This window comes from Syngnathus typhle, linkage group LG17, assembly GCF_033458585.1.
Source record: "Syngnathus typhle isolate RoL2023-S1 ecotype Sweden linkage group LG17, RoL_Styp_1.0, whole genome shotgun sequence".
NCBI lineage: Eukaryota > Metazoa > Chordata > Actinopteri > Syngnathiformes > Syngnathidae > Syngnathus > Syngnathus typhle.
The window spans coordinates 1,296,325-1,314,890 of record NC_083754.1 but is presented as its reverse complement, the minus strand read 5'-3'; the positions used below and the strand labels follow the sequence as shown (position 1 = coordinate 1,314,890).

At 44.1% G+C, this 18,566-nt stretch overlaps 2 protein-coding genes across 5 annotated transcripts; one reads left to right on the top strand and one right to left on the bottom strand.

Annotated features, from left to right (window-relative positions):
• The first annotated feature begins 2,105 nt into the window (after window positions 1-2,105).
• On the top strand, window positions 2,106-3,239 carry alkbh7 (alkB homolog 7). The gene is made up of 4 exons (XM_061303945.1): window positions 2,106-2,454; window positions 2,508-2,681; window positions 2,745-2,869; window positions 2,942-3,239. The coding sequence occupies exons 1-4, from the start codon at window positions 2,188-2,190 to the stop codon at window positions 3,060-3,062; spliced, it is 687 nt and encodes a 228-aa protein (XP_061159929.1). The 5' UTR covers window positions 2,106-2,187; the 3' UTR covers window positions 3,063-3,239.
• Window positions 3,240-3,342: 103 nt separating this feature from the next.
• On the bottom strand, window positions 3,343-7,075 carry gtf2f1 (general transcription factor IIF, polypeptide 1). 4 transcript variants are annotated; one of them, XM_061303940.1, is made up of 14 exons: window positions 6,956-7,075; window positions 6,125-6,167; window positions 5,910-5,959; window positions 5,712-5,784; window positions 5,457-5,650; window positions 5,210-5,380; window positions 4,944-5,143; window positions 4,737-4,878; window positions 4,603-4,661; window positions 4,383-4,514; window positions 4,234-4,307; window positions 3,985-4,126; window positions 3,771-3,909; window positions 3,343-3,704 (listed from the first exon to the last, which is right to left on the bottom strand). In XM_061303940.1, exons 2-14 carry the CDS (start codon window positions 6,134-6,136, stop codon window positions 3,500-3,502), a joined length of 1,593 nt encoding a protein of 530 aa, XP_061159924.1. In that variant the 5' UTR covers window positions 6,137-6,167; window positions 6,956-7,075; the 3' UTR covers window positions 3,343-3,499. The 4 variants fall into 4 exon arrangements, with proteins under 4 accessions (XP_061159924.1, XP_061159926.1, XP_061159925.1 ...); XM_061303942.1 differs by having other exon boundaries at window positions 4,237-4,307; XM_061303941.1 differs by having other exon boundaries at window positions 4,603-4,658.
• Window positions 7,076-18,566: the final 11,491 nt, after the last annotated feature.

Below are 18,566 nucleotides of genomic sequence, written 5' to 3'. Positions count from 1 at the left end.
CCAACGAGGAGAACGCCCAAGAATTGTAGTAGACTGCAAGTATAGCTTTTCTCTCGAGCAGAAAAGTCTCAATTTCTGAACTAATCCCAAAATAGGGTTCGACCTCCGCCCGGTGAAGAAAAGTCTTTCATTTCGGTCACGATGGCAAAGAAGAAAAGTGAAACAATAGAATAAGCAAATGAGTGCACGAGCTGCTGACTATATTCCTAATTCATCCATCCATTTTCTTTTCTGTTGATCCTCATTAAGATTGCAGGTAGGCTGGAGCCCATCCCAATCCACAACCATGGAGTGGAACCGAGACAAACAACTATTGATGCCAGATCAGCAATTGGGCACCAGCGGCAGTGCAAAATGTTGCAGATGACATGCAGGAAGACATTTGGTGGTGCTCTTAATTCTATTGAGCGCCTTCACGGTGACAACTTGTAACCCTGAAGCCGTAGCCATTAAAGTGCCTGTCCACCAGGGCCATAACTAGCATATGCGTGGATGGAAATGCAAAGAGTGATGGGCCATGCCACATCAACATTTCATCTTACAATCTACACAAATGTAAAGCTAATAACTCCATTTGACAATTTTCAACTTAAGCGAAAAGGCCCATTCATTTTGTATGAGAAGAAAAAAACAGAGAAGCCACAAACATCACTTTGGTGAAAATCTCTTCTGTTTCCTAATTGATTGACTCCACAAATAGCTGCCTCGGTGAATGGGAAATGACGATACATATTTAAGGGTGACCGGGAGAAGGAATCCAGCCCGTGCTGGAGATTGAAACGGGACAGAAACCTTCCTCGTGCAGACGCCAATCGATAACGGCACGACCTTAAACATCTATCTGATACGCCGGAAAGCAAAGCGATCGTTTAGCTTTGTGTCCATTTAAGCAAAGCTTCCGACTGGGAGAGGCTCCGCGACCCCGCCGCAAGGGCACGTCCGCAGCCAAAGACAGACGGACAGACAAAGAAAGAAAGAAAGAAAGAAAGAAAGAAAGAAAGAAAGAAAGAAAGAAAGAAAGAAAGAAAGAAAGAAAGAAAGAAAGAAAGAAAGAAAGAAAGAAAGAAAGAAAGAAAGAAAGAAAGAAAAGAAAGAAAGAAAGAAAGAAAGAAAGAGAGAGAAAGAGAGAAGAGAAGAGAGAAAGAGAGAAAGAAAGAAAGAGAGAAAGAAAGAGAAAGAGAGAAAGAGAGAAAGAGAAAGAGAGAGAAAGAGAGAAAGAGAGAAAGAGAGAAGAGAGAAAGAAAGAAAGAAAGAAAGAAAGAAAGAAAGAAAGAAAGAAAGAAAGTTGGTGAAGGCAAGCTTAGCCTTCAGACCGCTGCGTATGTATTTCTCGCTCGCTGTAAACGAAATAAAAATGGTGGCTAGCTGGCTGGCTGGCTGGCTGTTTCTGGAGATGTGAGGAGAGGGCCGAAAAAGGAGCGGATCGTGACTCAATGATTCATAAGACTGAATAATTCAATGGCTGGATGCTTGGAGTGCACTCCGCCCCTGCTGAACCTGCTCCATCCCATGCAGACTTGAGATGTAAACCTCTGCCAGATGAATCCACATCCGTGCAACAAACAAAAAAAGGAAGCTGGATACTAATATCAGTCAACAACACATTGCTGGAGGAAAAACATTCAATAAAGAAAGCAATTGGGGACCGCTGCTGGGTTTTCTTCAAATACTATATTTGGTACAAGGTATATCGTCTATTATTCTCTACAGTCTATGTGTGATTGTCCTGAAAAAACGCAGTGAGTAGAGAAAAGGGTAAAAGTCCTGAGTCCTAAGTAGGTCATTTTTTTTTCTCAGGGAATCTTTTGTAAGGATGAAGTCATCAGTTTCTCAAAAATGTTACCATCCACGCACGCATATTGACAATAGCGCCATAGTGTTTATTTTGGGTCAGAACCGCAACGCAATCAGGTGCTGTGCGTCCATTAGCAAACTTCTCTTCTTTTTAGTGTCATCTAATATAGAAAGGTACCGTGAGACTTTAAAAAAATCAAAAAGAATCAAAAGAACGCACAGTTGACGTTGAAATAATGAATTTTACTGCCCTCTTGTGGCCAAATTGAAGAACTGCAGCAGCACTATTTTCCTCTGACTACACTACACTACCCAGAATGCATCACGTTTTACATATGGCCCCCTCCGCTGACAGCAACATAACAGTGCAGAACTTGGATTTTCAACTCGAATATGAAACTATTACTTACCGCGGTGGCAGCGAAAAACGTCCACAAAGCAGCTTTTTACAAAAGTTCCGCTTGTTATCTGAACTCTTTGGCAAACCTGAAAGCGGAACCGCTACTGCTGGTCGGCTCAAGCCGGGCTCTGGTGCACAGACTCGGAACACAGGTGGAGGTGAGGTCGGCCTTTATCACCGAGGAAGAGGAGGCTGAACTTCTGCGGGAGCTGGAACCTGGTTTAAAGAAGAAACGTTACGAATTTGATCACTGGGATGATGTAAGTACTTCGGATTATTATTATGATTCGTGTGCTCACCTGTTTTCTTTTAGGCTATTCATGGCTACCGAGAAACGGAACGTGTGACGTGGGGAGGAGCATGCCAGACCATCTTAGCCCGTGTCCGGTCTGTAGCGTTTGCGTCTGGAAGCTCACTTCTTGGGCCGGTCCACGTCCTGGATCTGGACAAAACCGGTTATATCAAACCTCACGTTGACAGTGTGAAGGTAAATGACACATGTCAATTGGAGATGTACAGGATGTATGATGATCTTTTTTTTTCTTCATAGTTCTGTGGCAGCACCATCGCCGGATTAAGTCTTCTCTCAGATTGTGTCATGCGCCTCGTCAAAGCAGATTCCCCCAGCGAGTGGCTTGACCTGCTCCTGCCCAGGCGCTCCCTCTACATTCTGAGGTCGGTCACGGATTAGTCGGAGATATACATCCGCTTGGCTTTGGCACCGACGTCTTTCTTTTCATATTTCAGGGAGCAGGCCAGATACGACTTCACCCATGAGATCTTAAAAGATGAGCAGTCTTTGTTTAATGGACAGAGAGTGCCTCGGCAGCGACGCATTTCGGTTATTTGTCGGAACCTTCCGGCTTAAAATGCACTTGAGGCGAATTCTACCTGAGATCCAAAGACAATGAAAATGGTTTTCACTGCTCGATGTCGTCCAGTGAAGTGTGAAAAGACTTGGTTCGCATTTGACAAGTGTATAGTGTGAGTCCATATTTTCATGGGTTCCTTCATAAATAAATATTTCATGAAATATTACCCATTAGCATGTTTATCAAAATGCAGTCCTCTTTTTCTTGCCAAGTTAAATGTGTAGGTAATGTGACATGCATTCAAAATTGCCAGCACCAAAAAATGCCCAAACATGCTTCATTGTTTTAAGTTTTATTAGAAAACAGACTAATTCCATTATCAAGTTCTTAGTTGTCAAGTATTTTTTCCTTCAATACAATACTTTTGTTCATCACCACAATAGCAAAACATCCCGAAATGGTTCTTTGACCTTCCTCCAGCCCCTTCTGTCGTTCACTCCGTGAGATAAAAATGCATTTTATCGTTGACGTTTTTGCGCTCGGGATTGAGCCGTTTCAGAATCTGCGCCAGCACATTGACGGTCTGCTCACTGCTCAGGCCTGTGCGCTTGGTTTGGAACTTCTTCAGCAGGTCTTTGGTGGTCATGGGTTTCCGGATCAGGTAGCGGCGGACCGCTTCTTCTGTCAGCTGGACGTCGCTGTGGGAGCCAAAAAGAGCCTTTGATGCCAGCTCTGGAGGTGTCGTTGATAAATGAGAACAATACCTGGAACTGGGAGTTGATTTTCCTGATGGGGGTTGAGGTGTGCTCTTCCCAGAGGGGGCGGGGCTCTGCCCACTGGGGTCCATCTTGAGCCTTTTAGCGGCCGGCGAGTCGGTCCCCGGACCTTGCGTCTGTCTTTTACCTGTTGTAAAATCAAATCTGCTTGGCGCAGGTTTTTTGCGGGGGACCACCGCAGATGTCACCCGAACGTACGTACCTTGCTCGAGCTTGCTGGCCGCGGCACGGAGTGTGTTGGAGGTGGCGGCGGGATCGATCGACGGCGTACCCGGCCGGCTGCCGGTTCTAGAGCTTCCGGCGGAGCCGCGCCCGCCTGCGCGTTTTGGAGGAGTGCGCTTCTTCTACCAGACGGACGACGGACAAGAGTCAGTTTGGGTAAGTCACATCTCTTCAACATGTCGGTTTTTTTTAACATGAGTCACATTTATTCAACCACACACACACTAACCACCATAAACAAAGCAGAGGCCGTTTCTCCCTCGATGTCGCTGTCGTCCGAGCTGTCCGATTCGCCGCTGCTGTCTGCAAAATGCATTTTTGGAGTGTCGCCATGAAAGCTGCTTGGACTATCTTTCTAACGTTGAAGAGACTTTGTACCTTTTTTCTTCTTCTTTTCTGTCTGCGCTGGTGTCTTCTTCCCTTCCTCATCCTCTTCCTCTTCTTTAGTTTCCTCCTCGTTATGTTTCTCCTCTTCGCTCTCTTCCTCGCTTTCTGAGGCCTCATCAATCCCTGGAAAGTTAAAGAAAAGAAAAAAAAAACCCCTCACATGAACTACATATTGCTTCAAAATGTGAGCATCATAATATCGTGGTTTGACCTTTCGGGACATCTTCTCCTTTGCTGGGCCTTCCTTTTTCTGGCTCTTCATCCGAACTGCTTATAGAAGAGCACACAAGGGATTCATTGGAGACAAAATGGCAACAAAAGATTTTCCTCTCCTCGGGATCTGACCTGCTTTCATCCGACATGTAATCCACCTCGAGCCCCTCGTAGTCGCCATCATCGCTGTCTTCCAAAGCCTCCTTGTCATTGCGCTTCTTCTTGGATTTTCCTTTCCCCGCGTCGCTCTTTGTCTTGGTCTTGCCTTCTCCATCTACAAGCCAGAACCTTGTCATCACGGCTGCGTGACGAAGAAGAAGCGGTGTTTGACAAACTCACCTTCGCCCATACTGTTGTCGCTATCGTCGCTGCTCACGTCAAAATCGTCTTCCATATCGTGGATGCGCAGGTCGTTGCCTCGGCCCTTCTTCTTCTTCTTGGCCGATTTCTCACTCTCTTCCTCTTCCTCGTCACCCTGCGTTTGCTCACGGAGACGTCGCTGGAGCATGATGCTGAAGTGATTCACCACCTTGTTCCTCCTGCGTGTGGAACGAAAACAAGTGTTCCCATGATGAGGCAAAGTTCAAACTTCTTTTCTGTCTCACCTGCCCCACTCCTCTTCAGCCTCCTCCGCCGTGAGAGTTCGATGTTTGGCCACGGGGGTAAAGTTGTACCAGCCGTTCACGGGGAAGGCTTCGAAAGCTCCATCGGGGCACTGGGTGAAGATGTAGTAGGATGCATTTTCGGTGACGCCGCCCTTTTTCAGACCTTTGAACCTTAGATCGACAAACAGACAAACTTGATCATCTTTCGTTATCATAATTGAATTCCCCCCCCCCCCCCCCATCACACCTTTTTCCCGCCTTGCCGTTGACTTTAAGAATCCAAGGCTGGTCCTCAACTTTGAACTCGCGTGTCACAATGCCAAATTTCTTCCGGCGCGCCTCCTCGCGCTGCTTTTTGCCAAACTCGCTGCCAGCTGCACCTTCCGGCGTCTCTTCTTCACCGTAGATCTTGCGACCACTCATGTCTCTCTCCATGCGAGCCTAATGGAAGGAAGGCATTCACCTAAATATTGGTTCCATTCATCATTCTATTAACACTTACCTGTGTCCATGTTGAACAGTTGACTTTATCCCCGGCGTTAAAAGACATTATGTTGTATTTCTTGCTAGTATTCCTACGGGATGAAAACCAGAAACTAAAAACAATGATGCAAACAAATGATATTTTAATGTCTCTGTATTTTTCCAGAGTATCTACATGACGTTTAATGTAGTTCAAGATGTGCTGTAAGTGACTCACTTAGGGACTCGCACAATGAATTCCGTGCCTGAAGAACTGCTGCTGCCCCCCTGCAACACAGACAAACAGTTTCTCTTACAAAGTTCCATCGTTCTCCCTCCCGCAAATCAGCAGCCTATTAAATATATCACAAATGAAAAATAAACATCGAAATAAATGAAGTCACATTGATTGCAAGGGAGCATTATGTCACCAAGCCATAAACCATTACTCACCAGTGATGCCATGACTTATTTTGATGGCAACTTAGAGGCACACCTAAAGAGAAGTGGAAACATGGTTAATATGACAAATGAGTCATGACCTTTTTTCTCACGTCAACAATTCGTTTTTATTAATTTGTACAAAATAATTATTAATTATAAATAAATGTTTGTTCATTTATGCCAGCGTCCAGCAGGCATAACAACTAAATGCTCTTCCATTAGATAGCGGAAGGTGCAATAAACCTGTGTATGCAGCTGTTGCCATTCCTCCATTAAGTAGTATAAAAAAATAAAATAAAAAACAGTCCCAGACTGCAGAGTAATTATTTGTGAATAAAATGAGACGAGATCATCACTACTCCAGTATAGTATTCATAATCTTGTAGATTTTTTTTTTTTTTTGCTGGTGCAACGTGAGCTTTTTGAAGCACTAAATTGGCTGCCTTGTCTTAATTTCGTTCTTATTTGCTGCACAGCGGAGGAAAGTCGGATTTGCCCTGATTAAGATTTGAGAGTCACAAGTGCACTTGGTGCTCAAAATGTAAGTACACTTTACAAAATATGAAATCATTGATGCACGTTACTGACATCTTTTTTGTTTTAATGTTTGTTGATTCAATATGATCAAATGTTAACGTGCACTTATTTCATCTAATGGTAACAAAACGCAGCTTTAAAAAAACAAAACAATACGATTGACCGCTTCATAAAAATTCATTTGTTAGGGTTAGCGTTAACATTCAAACCGGGCTACTGTTTGCACGAGCAACATAAGATACGACTTCTAAATCCAAATAATGATCATTTTATGAACATGATCAACTAATTGTGCAAACTTACAAATAGAAAGAGGGAAGCTTGACAACTGCATATATCCGATACAAGGGATCACAGACGATTTAGACGACGGCAATTTACCGGCACACACGCTCTAGTCCGTCCGTGTATATGGAGGGCAGGAAACAACGACACGCAAAGGTTCCGCAGTTCTCGTGATTTGTATTTATTTCCATATCGACGGCTTGACTAAGAAATATCCATTTCCAAAAGGGCTTATCCACTTGTGTTGGTTCAGACAAAATATCAGAAATTATTTTCTCCTATTCTTTTGGACATTTTTTTTATTTAAACAGTAGAAAACAGTAAAAATAGCAATGTCAGGGTGTATATTCCCCATAATGAATCATATTAGGAATTGCTTTTACATTTGAAAAAATTCATTATTTTCTAAATTTCAGTCATAGCTTACCAAGAGGAGTTGTAACGTTCATATTCAGTTCTGTATGCATGTTGAGGTTGTGCAAGATCACCTGCAAGAATAGAGTTTAACTCACCTCTCTAAACTGTGACAGCTCTGGAAAAATACTTCTGGAGAGCTGTGAGGACGCTGCTTGTTGCACCCATAGGTGCTGTGCTCACTTACAAGCAATCGACAGTGACATTGTATCTATCCACCTCATCCCATCTTTGGCCCTTGGAGTATAGTGGAGCAGAGTACCTCTCACCTCCACTATGTTGAGTTACAGGTCATTCTCCTTATGCCTTCTGTAAAAAAGGACATAGGCAGTCGTTTGCCGCTTGTTGCACACAGCGCCATAACTTGTTTCTTGGACATCCAGGTCATTGTAGGTGAACCAGCGATCAGTCTGGTCCTCGTCTTGCACTGCCGGATCCACTCCATCGCTAATATAGTGCCCTAAAGGAGAAGGCAAGTTTAATTCATTTCAAAGTGCCCATAAAAGCTGTCTACTCAAGGACAAAAAAGAAAAGAAAACCAAAACTTCATTAGGCTGATTATCTCACCGCTGCTTGTCGTAAAGCCATTATGATTGATAATGCTCACCAAATTGTAACGAGCCCCATCCTGTAAAGAACCAACGGCCCAAGTATGTACTTTCTCTTAAATTTGAGGTTGTCATCATCTCACATTACCTCTTTGGGTGGGAGAAACAACTCCTTAGAAAGTGAGACAGGCCGACGAACCTTTATTGAGCCAAATATTGAAAAGAATACAAAGCGCTTCAGGTGCAAGACCAGCACTCTGTAGATGGGGAGGAATGGAATGATTAAAGTTTTCAATATCACTCATTAGAGGTGGATATACCTTGGCAGGGTGATAAAGGAGGAGCTCTGCAATGATGTGTTGGATCCACACTCGCATTGAAAGTCCACCTGTGTATTCTGCCACACAAGATTTCACGTTCTTCCTAAAGTTTGGTGGAAATCAACCAATCTTCTCTTAGGTTACCTTCAGATAATTTTGAAGCATTTCCTTAACTGTTCCACAACCAGGTAGCAGGTCCAGGGAGAGGTTGGTAAATTCCTCCTCTCGAGTAAATGTCTTGCTACACCTACGGAGGGAGGTCCGCAACATTAACGCAGCAGTCGTCATTCATTGTTTTTGTAGTACCTCAAACACATTCTGATGTTTTGCATCTTGAAAACAAAGTGTTCTTCCACCGGACACGTGTAGGTTTTTCCTATAGCGGAGGCCAGATTCTGCTGGAGCGGCTTCAGATTTCGGATTTGATCAAGTAGAGAAGTCAGGAACTCATGGGCATCCTGTAAATGCAGACGCAGATTCAAATCCAAAAAGGATGTCATACAAAATCAAATTGGAAATGTTTTTACTTTCTGGCCTAGATCTCGAAACTCTGGCACCGAGGTGGAGACAACGTTCTTGAACGCGTAAAGGCAGTTGATTTTTTGCTCCACATTACTGGAGCTGTGACATGCGCTGATGTTCATAAATGACCTGGAGAGGGCAAAAGAGAAAGACATGCGATCCGAGCTACGTTACGTGTTGCCACAGCTTACTTTAGTAGAGCGGCCTCGGGACTCAAACTCCAAATGGGCTGCTGGCAGCTGATGCCTTCAACAAAATCTGCCAGAGTCAGAAGGCTCTGCAGGCTGGCATTCATGTAGCAGATCTGCGCTGGGTTGGGAAGCCTGATGCACCACAAAGACAAGTCAGTTATTATTTTAAAAAAATATATATAAATAATAATTAAAAAATAAAACTAACTAAATAATATCTCTATAAATTACCCTGTTACAAACAGACAGTGGCGGGAGTAGAGGGGGGGGGGGGGGGGGCTTGGTGGGCACTGTCCCTCCATGACTTTTGGGTATTTTCAGTTTTTTTTTAAATTTATATATTTTTTTACATTTCCCCCTGACCCACTGTGTGCAAACCCACCCAAGATATTTGTACTGTTTAAGTCTCAAGGTTGCCTTCATGGGTGTGGCCTGTATTGCTTCATTGTATTTTTTATTCTTCATCTTCCAACTTGTCCTGTTCTCCGGAAGGCCTCTTAACCCCACCGAAGAGTTCTGCTTCGGATTTGGCGCCACTTGACATCTCTGTGGCAGAAAAAAACAAAGGCCCAGCAACTTCACGAGCAAGCGCTTTGCTTTGCGTCAAACTTACCTCCCAGCAGCACCGTATTTTTTTCTCAGTGGGAGCGACGTCATCTTGGATGATGTCACTGTTGGAAAAACATGATGTCATCATTTTTGTTATCAATCACCCACCGAAAATGTGACTTTTGAAGTAGGGGGGCAGCGTGTTGCACAAATGATTTACTCACTTCAAATGTCTGTTTTGTTCAGCGCTGACATTTCTGATGATGGATTTGATGGGTTTTGGGACACAATCTGTCTCCGGGTCTTTGGGACTTGTGCTTAGGTGGTCTTCTTGGAAGGACACCCTGAGGGATTTCTTTTTTACTGGCTGGATTTCACACACTTTCACCATTCCCGAGAGAGAGGTGGAAGTGCTCTGCTCTTGCAGGCTCTTTTTTTCAGCAACGTCACCGCATCTCTTTTGGAATGATGAGAAAAAACATTCCATTTGGTGGTGCATAAAGTGCTTTTTGTCATACTTACCATGCAACAGGGCCACAAGTTGTTGCTCTTGTGTTTTTTTATTGCAGCACATTTGTATCCTGAGTCACTGGAACTGTGGGGCCAAAAAATCAGAAGTCCGTTTTGTTTTAGAGAGACAGGCTGCAGGTTTCAAAGTTTAAAGTCAATTTATTTACCTAGGGCAACTAACATCCGCCCCTTTTTCACAGCCCAAGACTCGGTGCCACCATGATTTTTTCTCCTCCTTACAGCCAGCGGGACTAACTTGGTTGGGCACTCTGTAGAGCAAGATGAGCGGCGGTTAAGTCTACTTTTGTCCGAATTGCGACAACAGCTTCATCCTCACGATAACAAGATGAAACTTCATCACCTCTTAAATAATGTCATCCATTCGCTGTCATCTGGGTCCACATGTAGAGGAGGAGTCGTGTTCTTTTGAAGCATCTCTGTAAATCATGGCCATTGATGTTCCTATTGGCCATACACAATGGTAGATGCGGCGGCAGCCTTTCGAGAAAAAAAAAAACGGACCTGGGATCCTGACGGCGGTCGAACTATTACATAATCCCCTCAATGTGGTAATACCTAATTAGTCATGAATGACATCACAACATTTGTAAGTCATCAGAGGTCTCACATCATCGGCATCAGTGGGATTGACTCATCGTTAGGTTTCGGAAACAAATATTAAAAAAAAAAAATGTTTTTGTTTAATAACTCCATGTTGAGGACAAATATTAGAAATGACCCTAATGTTCACCATATTAAAGAATGTTAACATTGACATGATTTGTTTCTGTTGATTTCAATGTGATGCTTTTCCTTCTGTCTTTCTTCTTCATCTTTTTTCAACTCATTGAGTTTCTTTTTTTTTGGGGGGGGCGACGTTGGGGCCTGTTGTGCCTTTCAAAGAAGGTCAAATAAAATGTAAAAGATATGTGAGTACAAACGTGTCAACAAATACATTTGACTACTTCTTCACACTTGCTAGCTTCTGAGTCATAGTCACATTTATTTGGCAAGCTTAAATCAATATTTTTACAGATGCATGTTAAGAATGGGTCTTAGGCAAAAGCAAGCCGGCTTTAAAAGCAAATCCCTTCACAAAGTAGCTCAAGCCAGCAGCAACATTGATGTCATTTGCAGACATTACCATTAGATGTCAGAAAAGAGCTGAAAAAGTGCACTGGTTGTGATTTAGGAACAGTCTGTGAGTCACACGTTCCCTTTTAGTTGCCCATTAAAACCAAGACCATAACTCTGCTAGTTAACACATAGCTCCCATCGCTCGACATAATAGTTCAGCTCAGATTGATTGTATATTTATTCGGTATAGATTTTCAATTCTAACATCGTATGGTTTTTTTCCCGCTGCGGTATCGGCGACGTGTAACTAAGGATGTGCATTTATGAGCTTTATTTATGGCCACTGCATATTGCAAAATGGACTACATCTGCAATGGCGCAAGCAGGATGGATTCAATAATAAGGAGGAGTGCAGAGCGAGAGCAGCGTTGAAGATAGAAATGACAAGGATTAGTGATGCAGAACATTCCCAAGCATCAGCTGGACTTCAGTGTCGTCGTGTCCACCTGGGAGCTGATCCAGTCCCATTTGTGCCCAAGTTGTGCGTCCATTCATGTGAACACCAAATGGCCGCAGGCATGCTAAGAAGTTTATTTACATCAGTTATTCCAGGCTGCCTATATAATGCCGTTTATAGCCCCATTTAACATGGAGCTATTTAATAAAGTTTCTTATTGTGTTTGTAGTTTGCATATTTACATTGCCCACTCAAAACCTCTCAGTGTGAAATGAGAATTGATCTTTGTAAAGGCATTTTATCAATTGCATCCCCTTTATTGAGCCTGATTCCACCATTGGATTCTTTCTCTTCTTTTATGTATTCAGAATGATGGAAGCGGACCTAGTCAACACACTTCAGTATTCTCATCCATACTGGACTGCAGCAGGCCAAGCACGAGAGTGACTTGAGTATTGTCCAGACACATTTTGAAAAGTCTCCACATAGTAAGCTTTGCAGACAGATTCTTTGAGCTGGGAAGGAGATACTATAAGCAGAGTGTGGGTATATTCGCCCATCTCGATCGCTTTGCTTCTCTTCGCAATAGTACACTCGGTAACCATGGGAACACACTCGCGGCGCAAGAGTCGTGAGACCGACCACTCTGCTCAAATGCGGTAAACAATCCTGCCGTCACAAGTCAACATGCCTCCAGCTGAGTTTGCCAATTTACGTTTCCATAACGAAGGTGCACGGGGAGGGAGGAATAGGGCGCTGTCAACTTTGCATAAGCTTTGATTGACTTATATGGCATTAACAGGCACTGGTCATTTGGTTTCAATATAATATTAGAAATGAACTTCCCGGGAAAATGTCTGACTCGATGTATTAAAGATAAAATGAAAAAAGGGATCCACAGTATGTGCCCTCATTAAGGCATTGGCAAAGTTCGGATTTTTTTTCTTTGGACGGGCTAAAGATAGCTCAGGGTGTCCTGCCACAAAACCTTTTATTTTTTATGAATACGCTGATGAAAATTCACTATACGTTACATAAGGGGATGAGAAAAAATGTCCAAGCATCTTTTTAGGTGGGGGCAGTGCCCCGGCTGCCCCCCTCTAGCTCTGCCAGTGTTTAAAAGGTTCTATGTAGCCTAAAGAAATTCTCATCACAGTGCCTCGGGTAAGGATTTGCAACTTGCAAATCTGGCATCAGTGTCGACAATGTATGAATGAAAAGGTGAAAGGTCACCTGTACCATATACAGGCACTGTGATTTGTCTTAGTCAAGTGCGGTGAAGCTTCCGAGAAAAACAAACTCAGCAGGACAGTATCTGAGCTGTAGTTAATTGGTTGCCCCCATGCATCACTTTTCACACAGATGAATTATTTATAAGTAGAAAGCTGAATGAACGAGATATAACACAAGACAACATCTCTATATATTCTTTCGACAGCTTTTTATTGAATTTGACATTTTGCAGTTGCCATTTAACTTTTCTCTAACAACAGGGCTATTTTTTGTTTGTTTTTATACTCACAAAGAGTTGAGTCCTGTGATAATCAAAAATAATGCCAGGAGAAAATATGTGCGAGAAAATGGAGGATGACTAAAGAGAAACATTACCGCTTGACCCATCTGAGCTTCCTATTCTATTTTTTCCCCATTTTATAAGAGTCTTCCCAGACTAAAACGACGCACTTAGAGTCGTGCGGCAAATGCAGCTGGCATTATTAGAGCATGATTTTTTATTTCTGCAAGAAGATACAAGCGCTTTCATGAAGCACTTTGCACGCTGTATACGTCTCTTATGTTTTGATCAATACGTGGGACTTTCAGGCCGGCGGTAATAAATGACCTTTGAGGCGAGAAATAAAATCACGGCTATTATGTCACGGCTCTAGGAGACGCACAAAGACGGCCATTGTGTGCGAAAGCATTTAGTAGCTCATCACACATGACCACACGTCCTCCCAGTAGCAGCAAAAGATAACAGCTTCGTCGAGCGTCATGCCGAGACGAGCCATTGTGCTATTGCTTAACACTTGAAGCGCTGATAATGAGAAAATATTAATGAGAGTTTCAGTAGCGCGTCAGTCTCTGGAGCAAATAGTCTTCCTGCGGAAGAGAGAGAGAGAAAGAAAAAAGACGGAGATGGAGTGAGGGTGAGTTAATGAGCTGTGCGCGTGCACACTTGCCGCTGCGAGCGAGCGAGCGAGCGAGCGAGAATGGAGCGAGTGAGAAATGAGGACGAGGGAGTGTTAATTGAGTATGATCACACTTTTCCTTTTCATCAGTATGGGAAGTGAGTATCTTGCTGTATAGGATTTGGAATTGATATTTTGGACAGTGCGCCGTGGCACATGAGTGGCCCGTGACAAATCACCAGGTGGTGCATCGAAGTTTGGAATAGAAAATAAACCACTTTGTAATATACGCTAAATCACTCATTGAGCGGGAGTCGGTCTCATGAAATGTTCTTTCCCTCGATGACAAATGACCACCTGTTGCCATTCCTACAGATTTTTAGCCATTAAAATGAAGTCGATTAGAATGATTTGCTTTGGTAGGTTACATCAAAAAAAAAAAGGAAGGGCCTGATCTGGCCCCCGAGCCTTTTGCTTGTTGAACCTCATTGCATCATCCAAAGAGGTTGATTTAGATGAGCCCAATTAGCGACACAGCTTTCTCTCCTGATGATGCCGTGCAAATGATTATTTGAAACCTTCTCAACTGGAATGAAGCGTTAATATCTATTTCAAGGCAGATTGCCAATTGTGAAATACAGAAGATGTTCATATCGAAGAAGGACATTTTGCTTTTTGTACGGGAGGGAGACGGACATCCAGTGCGATTCAACGCTCTCTCTCTCTCTCTCTCTCTCCTGCTCTCTCTCTCTCTCCCCCCCTCTCTCTCTCTCTCTCTCAGAATCATCCTCTATACCAGCGTTGCTGCTGCCGCCGCCGCTGCTGCTGCTGAGCCTGCGACGTTACGGCGGATGAGAAAAAGCGAATAATGTCCCCTCTTTTTTTCAGCTTCAGTCAAACGGACGCACAGCTCGGAGCGGAAACGAGTAAAGGTACTGTACTCAAGTCTATTCCATGTTGATATTAGCACCCTGTGCCTTTTTGAAATGACATCAAGCCTGGCAATGCTGATTCTTGTGAGAAGCATCATGCACCTGCACTTGAGGCTTCTTCTCTCTGGGCTGGCTTGAGCCTTTGCTTGTTTTTCAACCTGATTTGGGGTTCAGCGTCAAACATCAGAAGTGTGTCGGTGACTGAGCCATGTGGGATTGCTCCTTCTTCTTCTCCGTAGTTGTTGCTGTGCAGCACCAGCCCATTTCAGCTTGGTTAAAGCCAGCATTGATTTAAAGTGAGGAAAGGAATGAGTCTGGCGAGGGGGTGCGGTGCGGTGCGGTGGGGTGGGCGGGGTGGAGTGGGCTAGGGGTGAGGGGGGCGGGTGGGGGTCTTATGAAGTGGGGGAGTGGCTGCAGCGAAAGAAAGATTGGACGGGCTGCGCCATGGACAGATGTGCAAGAGGGATTTAGAGTCGTGGGAGGAATCACGCAGGGGATAAAACTGGCTGTGAGTGAGGATGCGTGTGTGTGTGAGGGTGAAAAAGCTCAAGAGTGGTGATGACTTGTGCACACACACACACACACACACGCACTGACACACGGACACGCAGGGTTCACCTGCAATGAGGGCTTGGGTGTCAGCCGCTTTGAGCACTCCTGCGTCTGTTTGTAACCGTGTGCATGTCAGGCAGGGAAGGAACGAGGAGAAATTCCCGCCCGTGGCAGCAACAGTGTCGGTCGGGAGCACGCAGATACCGCCGCCCACACATTTTACACAGGCAAGCAAGAACATCTCAGGTCCAACAATAGCTGAGAGTTAAACGAGCTTCTCGGTAGCTTTGTAATTGTTGTCGTTGTGTGAATGAAGAGCGGCGAGTCACTTCAGGACCATGGATAGCGAGCGCACAGTGCTGAGCCAGCACGTTGGTGGATCCCCCCCGCCCCTCCCTCCTTCTTGTTGGGGAGATTGCATGCTTGATTATGCACATGCATGCTTGATCGGATTAGAGCAAACACATTCTGATCACATTAGTCATTTGGGGGTTGGGGAGCAACACAATAGTATGTATTTATAGTTCAACATGCTGCACAGCAACCAAGGGGATGGACTTTCTATTAGGTACACTGACAGTCTGCTGAGATTTGGTGCAAGCGTTGGAGCCGGAATTCGCCCATCTCGTTTGATGGTAGGAGAAAGTAAAAGCTCATAAAGAAAATACATCTTAATTAAAAAAGAAATAAAAAGCAGATGATGCGGGCGGCTTAATGGAATTATTTAAAAAAGAAAAACATGACAGAATTGAACAAAAATAACAAGTTATAAAAGGAAGATTCAATTGACCATGTCCAATAAAATATGTCAACATTGCATTTGCCCTGATCAGTAATCAATCATTTGTACGGGGTCCTTAGAATACAATATGACTTTTCCCTGCCTGTCACTCGCTATGGACTCTCATAGAGAGTTGTAAATTTGCTTTCACCGCAGTCAATAGTGTGATCCCCCTCCTGAGACCTTTGCAATCAATCACTGGCCACGCCCACTTTGGTTAAGGACCTACGTGAGTGCAGCTGGCCTGTCCCCACTCCGAGTTACTTCATTCCCGCAATGCCCCCCCCCCCCCACCCCCCTCAACTGCATGTATTTGTCAGATCGTATTTGTGTCCTTTCCGATATGGAGGAATGATGAAGAGTTCCCGATCAATTGCAATCACAGATCAGTGGCGTACTCGGTGGGGGGAGGAAGGAGAGGAAATCAGTAAGAGAGGCAGGCCCGGGAGAGCTGAATAATGACCACCTAGCTTGGAAAGCCACAGCCTTGTTTCTCTCTAATCTCCAGTTCATCACAATTGTATTGAACTATGTTAGTCATAATTCAAGGAATCCATGCTCCTGAGAGTTGATGGATATTGTGCGGCAGAAAAATAAGCACACAAAGTCAGAGCGGAATCAAAGACCATGCAAGCCTGCTGTTTGCTGAGCCCCATATAAAGAAGGAAATGGCTTTTTTCCGTAGGCTGGTGTCAGATGGCTGGAAGCAGTAATCACAACTTCCGGGCGTTAAAGCTAAGATGCCTTGTTTGCATTGCCTTTCTTTGTTTGCTTCGAAGATTTGCGCAAAAAAAAAAGAAAAAAAAAGAGACTACATCCATGATGAAATGGAAGTGTGGCTGACATAGTGCAAATTAAAGAACACAAATAGAGAGAGGACAGTGATTTCACAATGTAGCAGAGCAGTTTTAAGTTGCAATAAAAGTCTTCACCACTAGATGGCAGACATTGCTTAAGAGGCCAGCTCTCTAAATGGATACTATTCCAATGGCTTCGTTTGACAATGGACGGATCGCTGGCTTCACTTGATTGCGTTCCTTTGCAGTGAAGAAGGCCAGAGTCATTAGTGTGCCGACCTCAACACTCAGAAAAGGCCAAGACACTTTGGGCCACTTTGGTGACCCAATTAATTCACGCAGACGTCTCAGGTCAATTCAATTATGGAGCAAATTTGGCGGGTGCAAGACAAAACGTGATTAGGCTGGTAAAAAAAAAGAACCTGCTGGAACACACGATTGTCTTACTTCCTATTGGAGAAAAAAAGCATACAGTGGTAGACAAAGTCTACACACCCCTTCTTGAAATGCCATGTTTTATGATTTTCTGTGCAAATTATTTGTTCATCTGTTCAAAATGGGATGTAATAATAAAGTGACATCAAGTGGTTGCATAAGTGTGCACACCCTTGACTGTAGCTGTGCTTAGAATCAACCAAGTCATGGTCAATGGAAGTCTAATTGTCCCCAAATCAATTCTCAGCAGTTCAAGTAGGTTCTTATTGGCATTGGTTTGAAAAAAAGAAAATCCCAGAATGCATTGTGCTTAACCACAGAGTTTTCAGTGCACATTTTTCAGAACTATAATAACAAAATCCTATCAGCATGACCTAGCGCAGTTCATCAATGACTACATGACAATGCTGTCTTCCTCCCACATTGCAAAACCATTCATGTTTGCTTCATTGAAGACTCTCAACTATCCATACACATACGGTTATTTGCATACGACATGTGCCCTGCTATTGGCTAGCAGCCAGACGAGAGTGGAAAGTCAGATGCAAATAGGTCTCAGTCCACCCAACGAGGCTCCGTGTGCATTATATAATTTGATGTTACACCAGTTCTTCTTCAACAGGGTCACTGGGCCCACCTCCGCCAAGGCACCGTAACGATTTCTGCATCCAGCAGGAGGGATTATGCAAAGATCCTAAGAACGCTAACCCTTGTCTCACACTAACTCACACCTCCACATGTCATCCTCAGCCGTAGCGCGCCGCGTTCACTTTCAGCCTACCAGCTGTTGCAGCGCAATCAATACGGCCATCGTGTTTCACAACTCGGAGTCGCTCCCTCAATGCCAGGAGCTTGCGGGGAGATCCCCTTCAGGCCAGAGACGGTGGCTGACAATGATTCGCTGATGAGCTTTTCCAAGAGAAGACAGCAACAACTTGTCACGGGAGGACGGCGTGCTAGTTTATTTGCTTGGCTGCAGGGATGAGCGAAAAGCCATCATGCAGCCTGGCAAGCTCTCTTTGTCAATGTGCTTATTTGCCGCCATGGTTGCAGAGATGCTGGCTGGCTGGCTGGACCGAAACAAAGAGAGCCGGGAAATACCAGCAGTTGTCTCCGATTTGAAAGATTGCAAGTTCAATTCTCAGTTCCCCTGTGGTTCCCTTGAAATATCATCCAGCAAAAGGTGAATGCCGTTAACATTTCTCCCGTGGCAACATATGGTGGCATTATGACGTGAATGGGGGAATTAAGCGGCACAGTAAAGACAGAGAATTTAGCGTGACCAGCAGATGTTTCAGACCTGCTCCCTTCACCTAGCAATGCAGTGCATCTTTACGGAATCACACGATTGATTAGCATATCAGGCTCAAATTGCTTTGGAGAACCAGTATGGAAAAATCGGACAGTTTATTTCT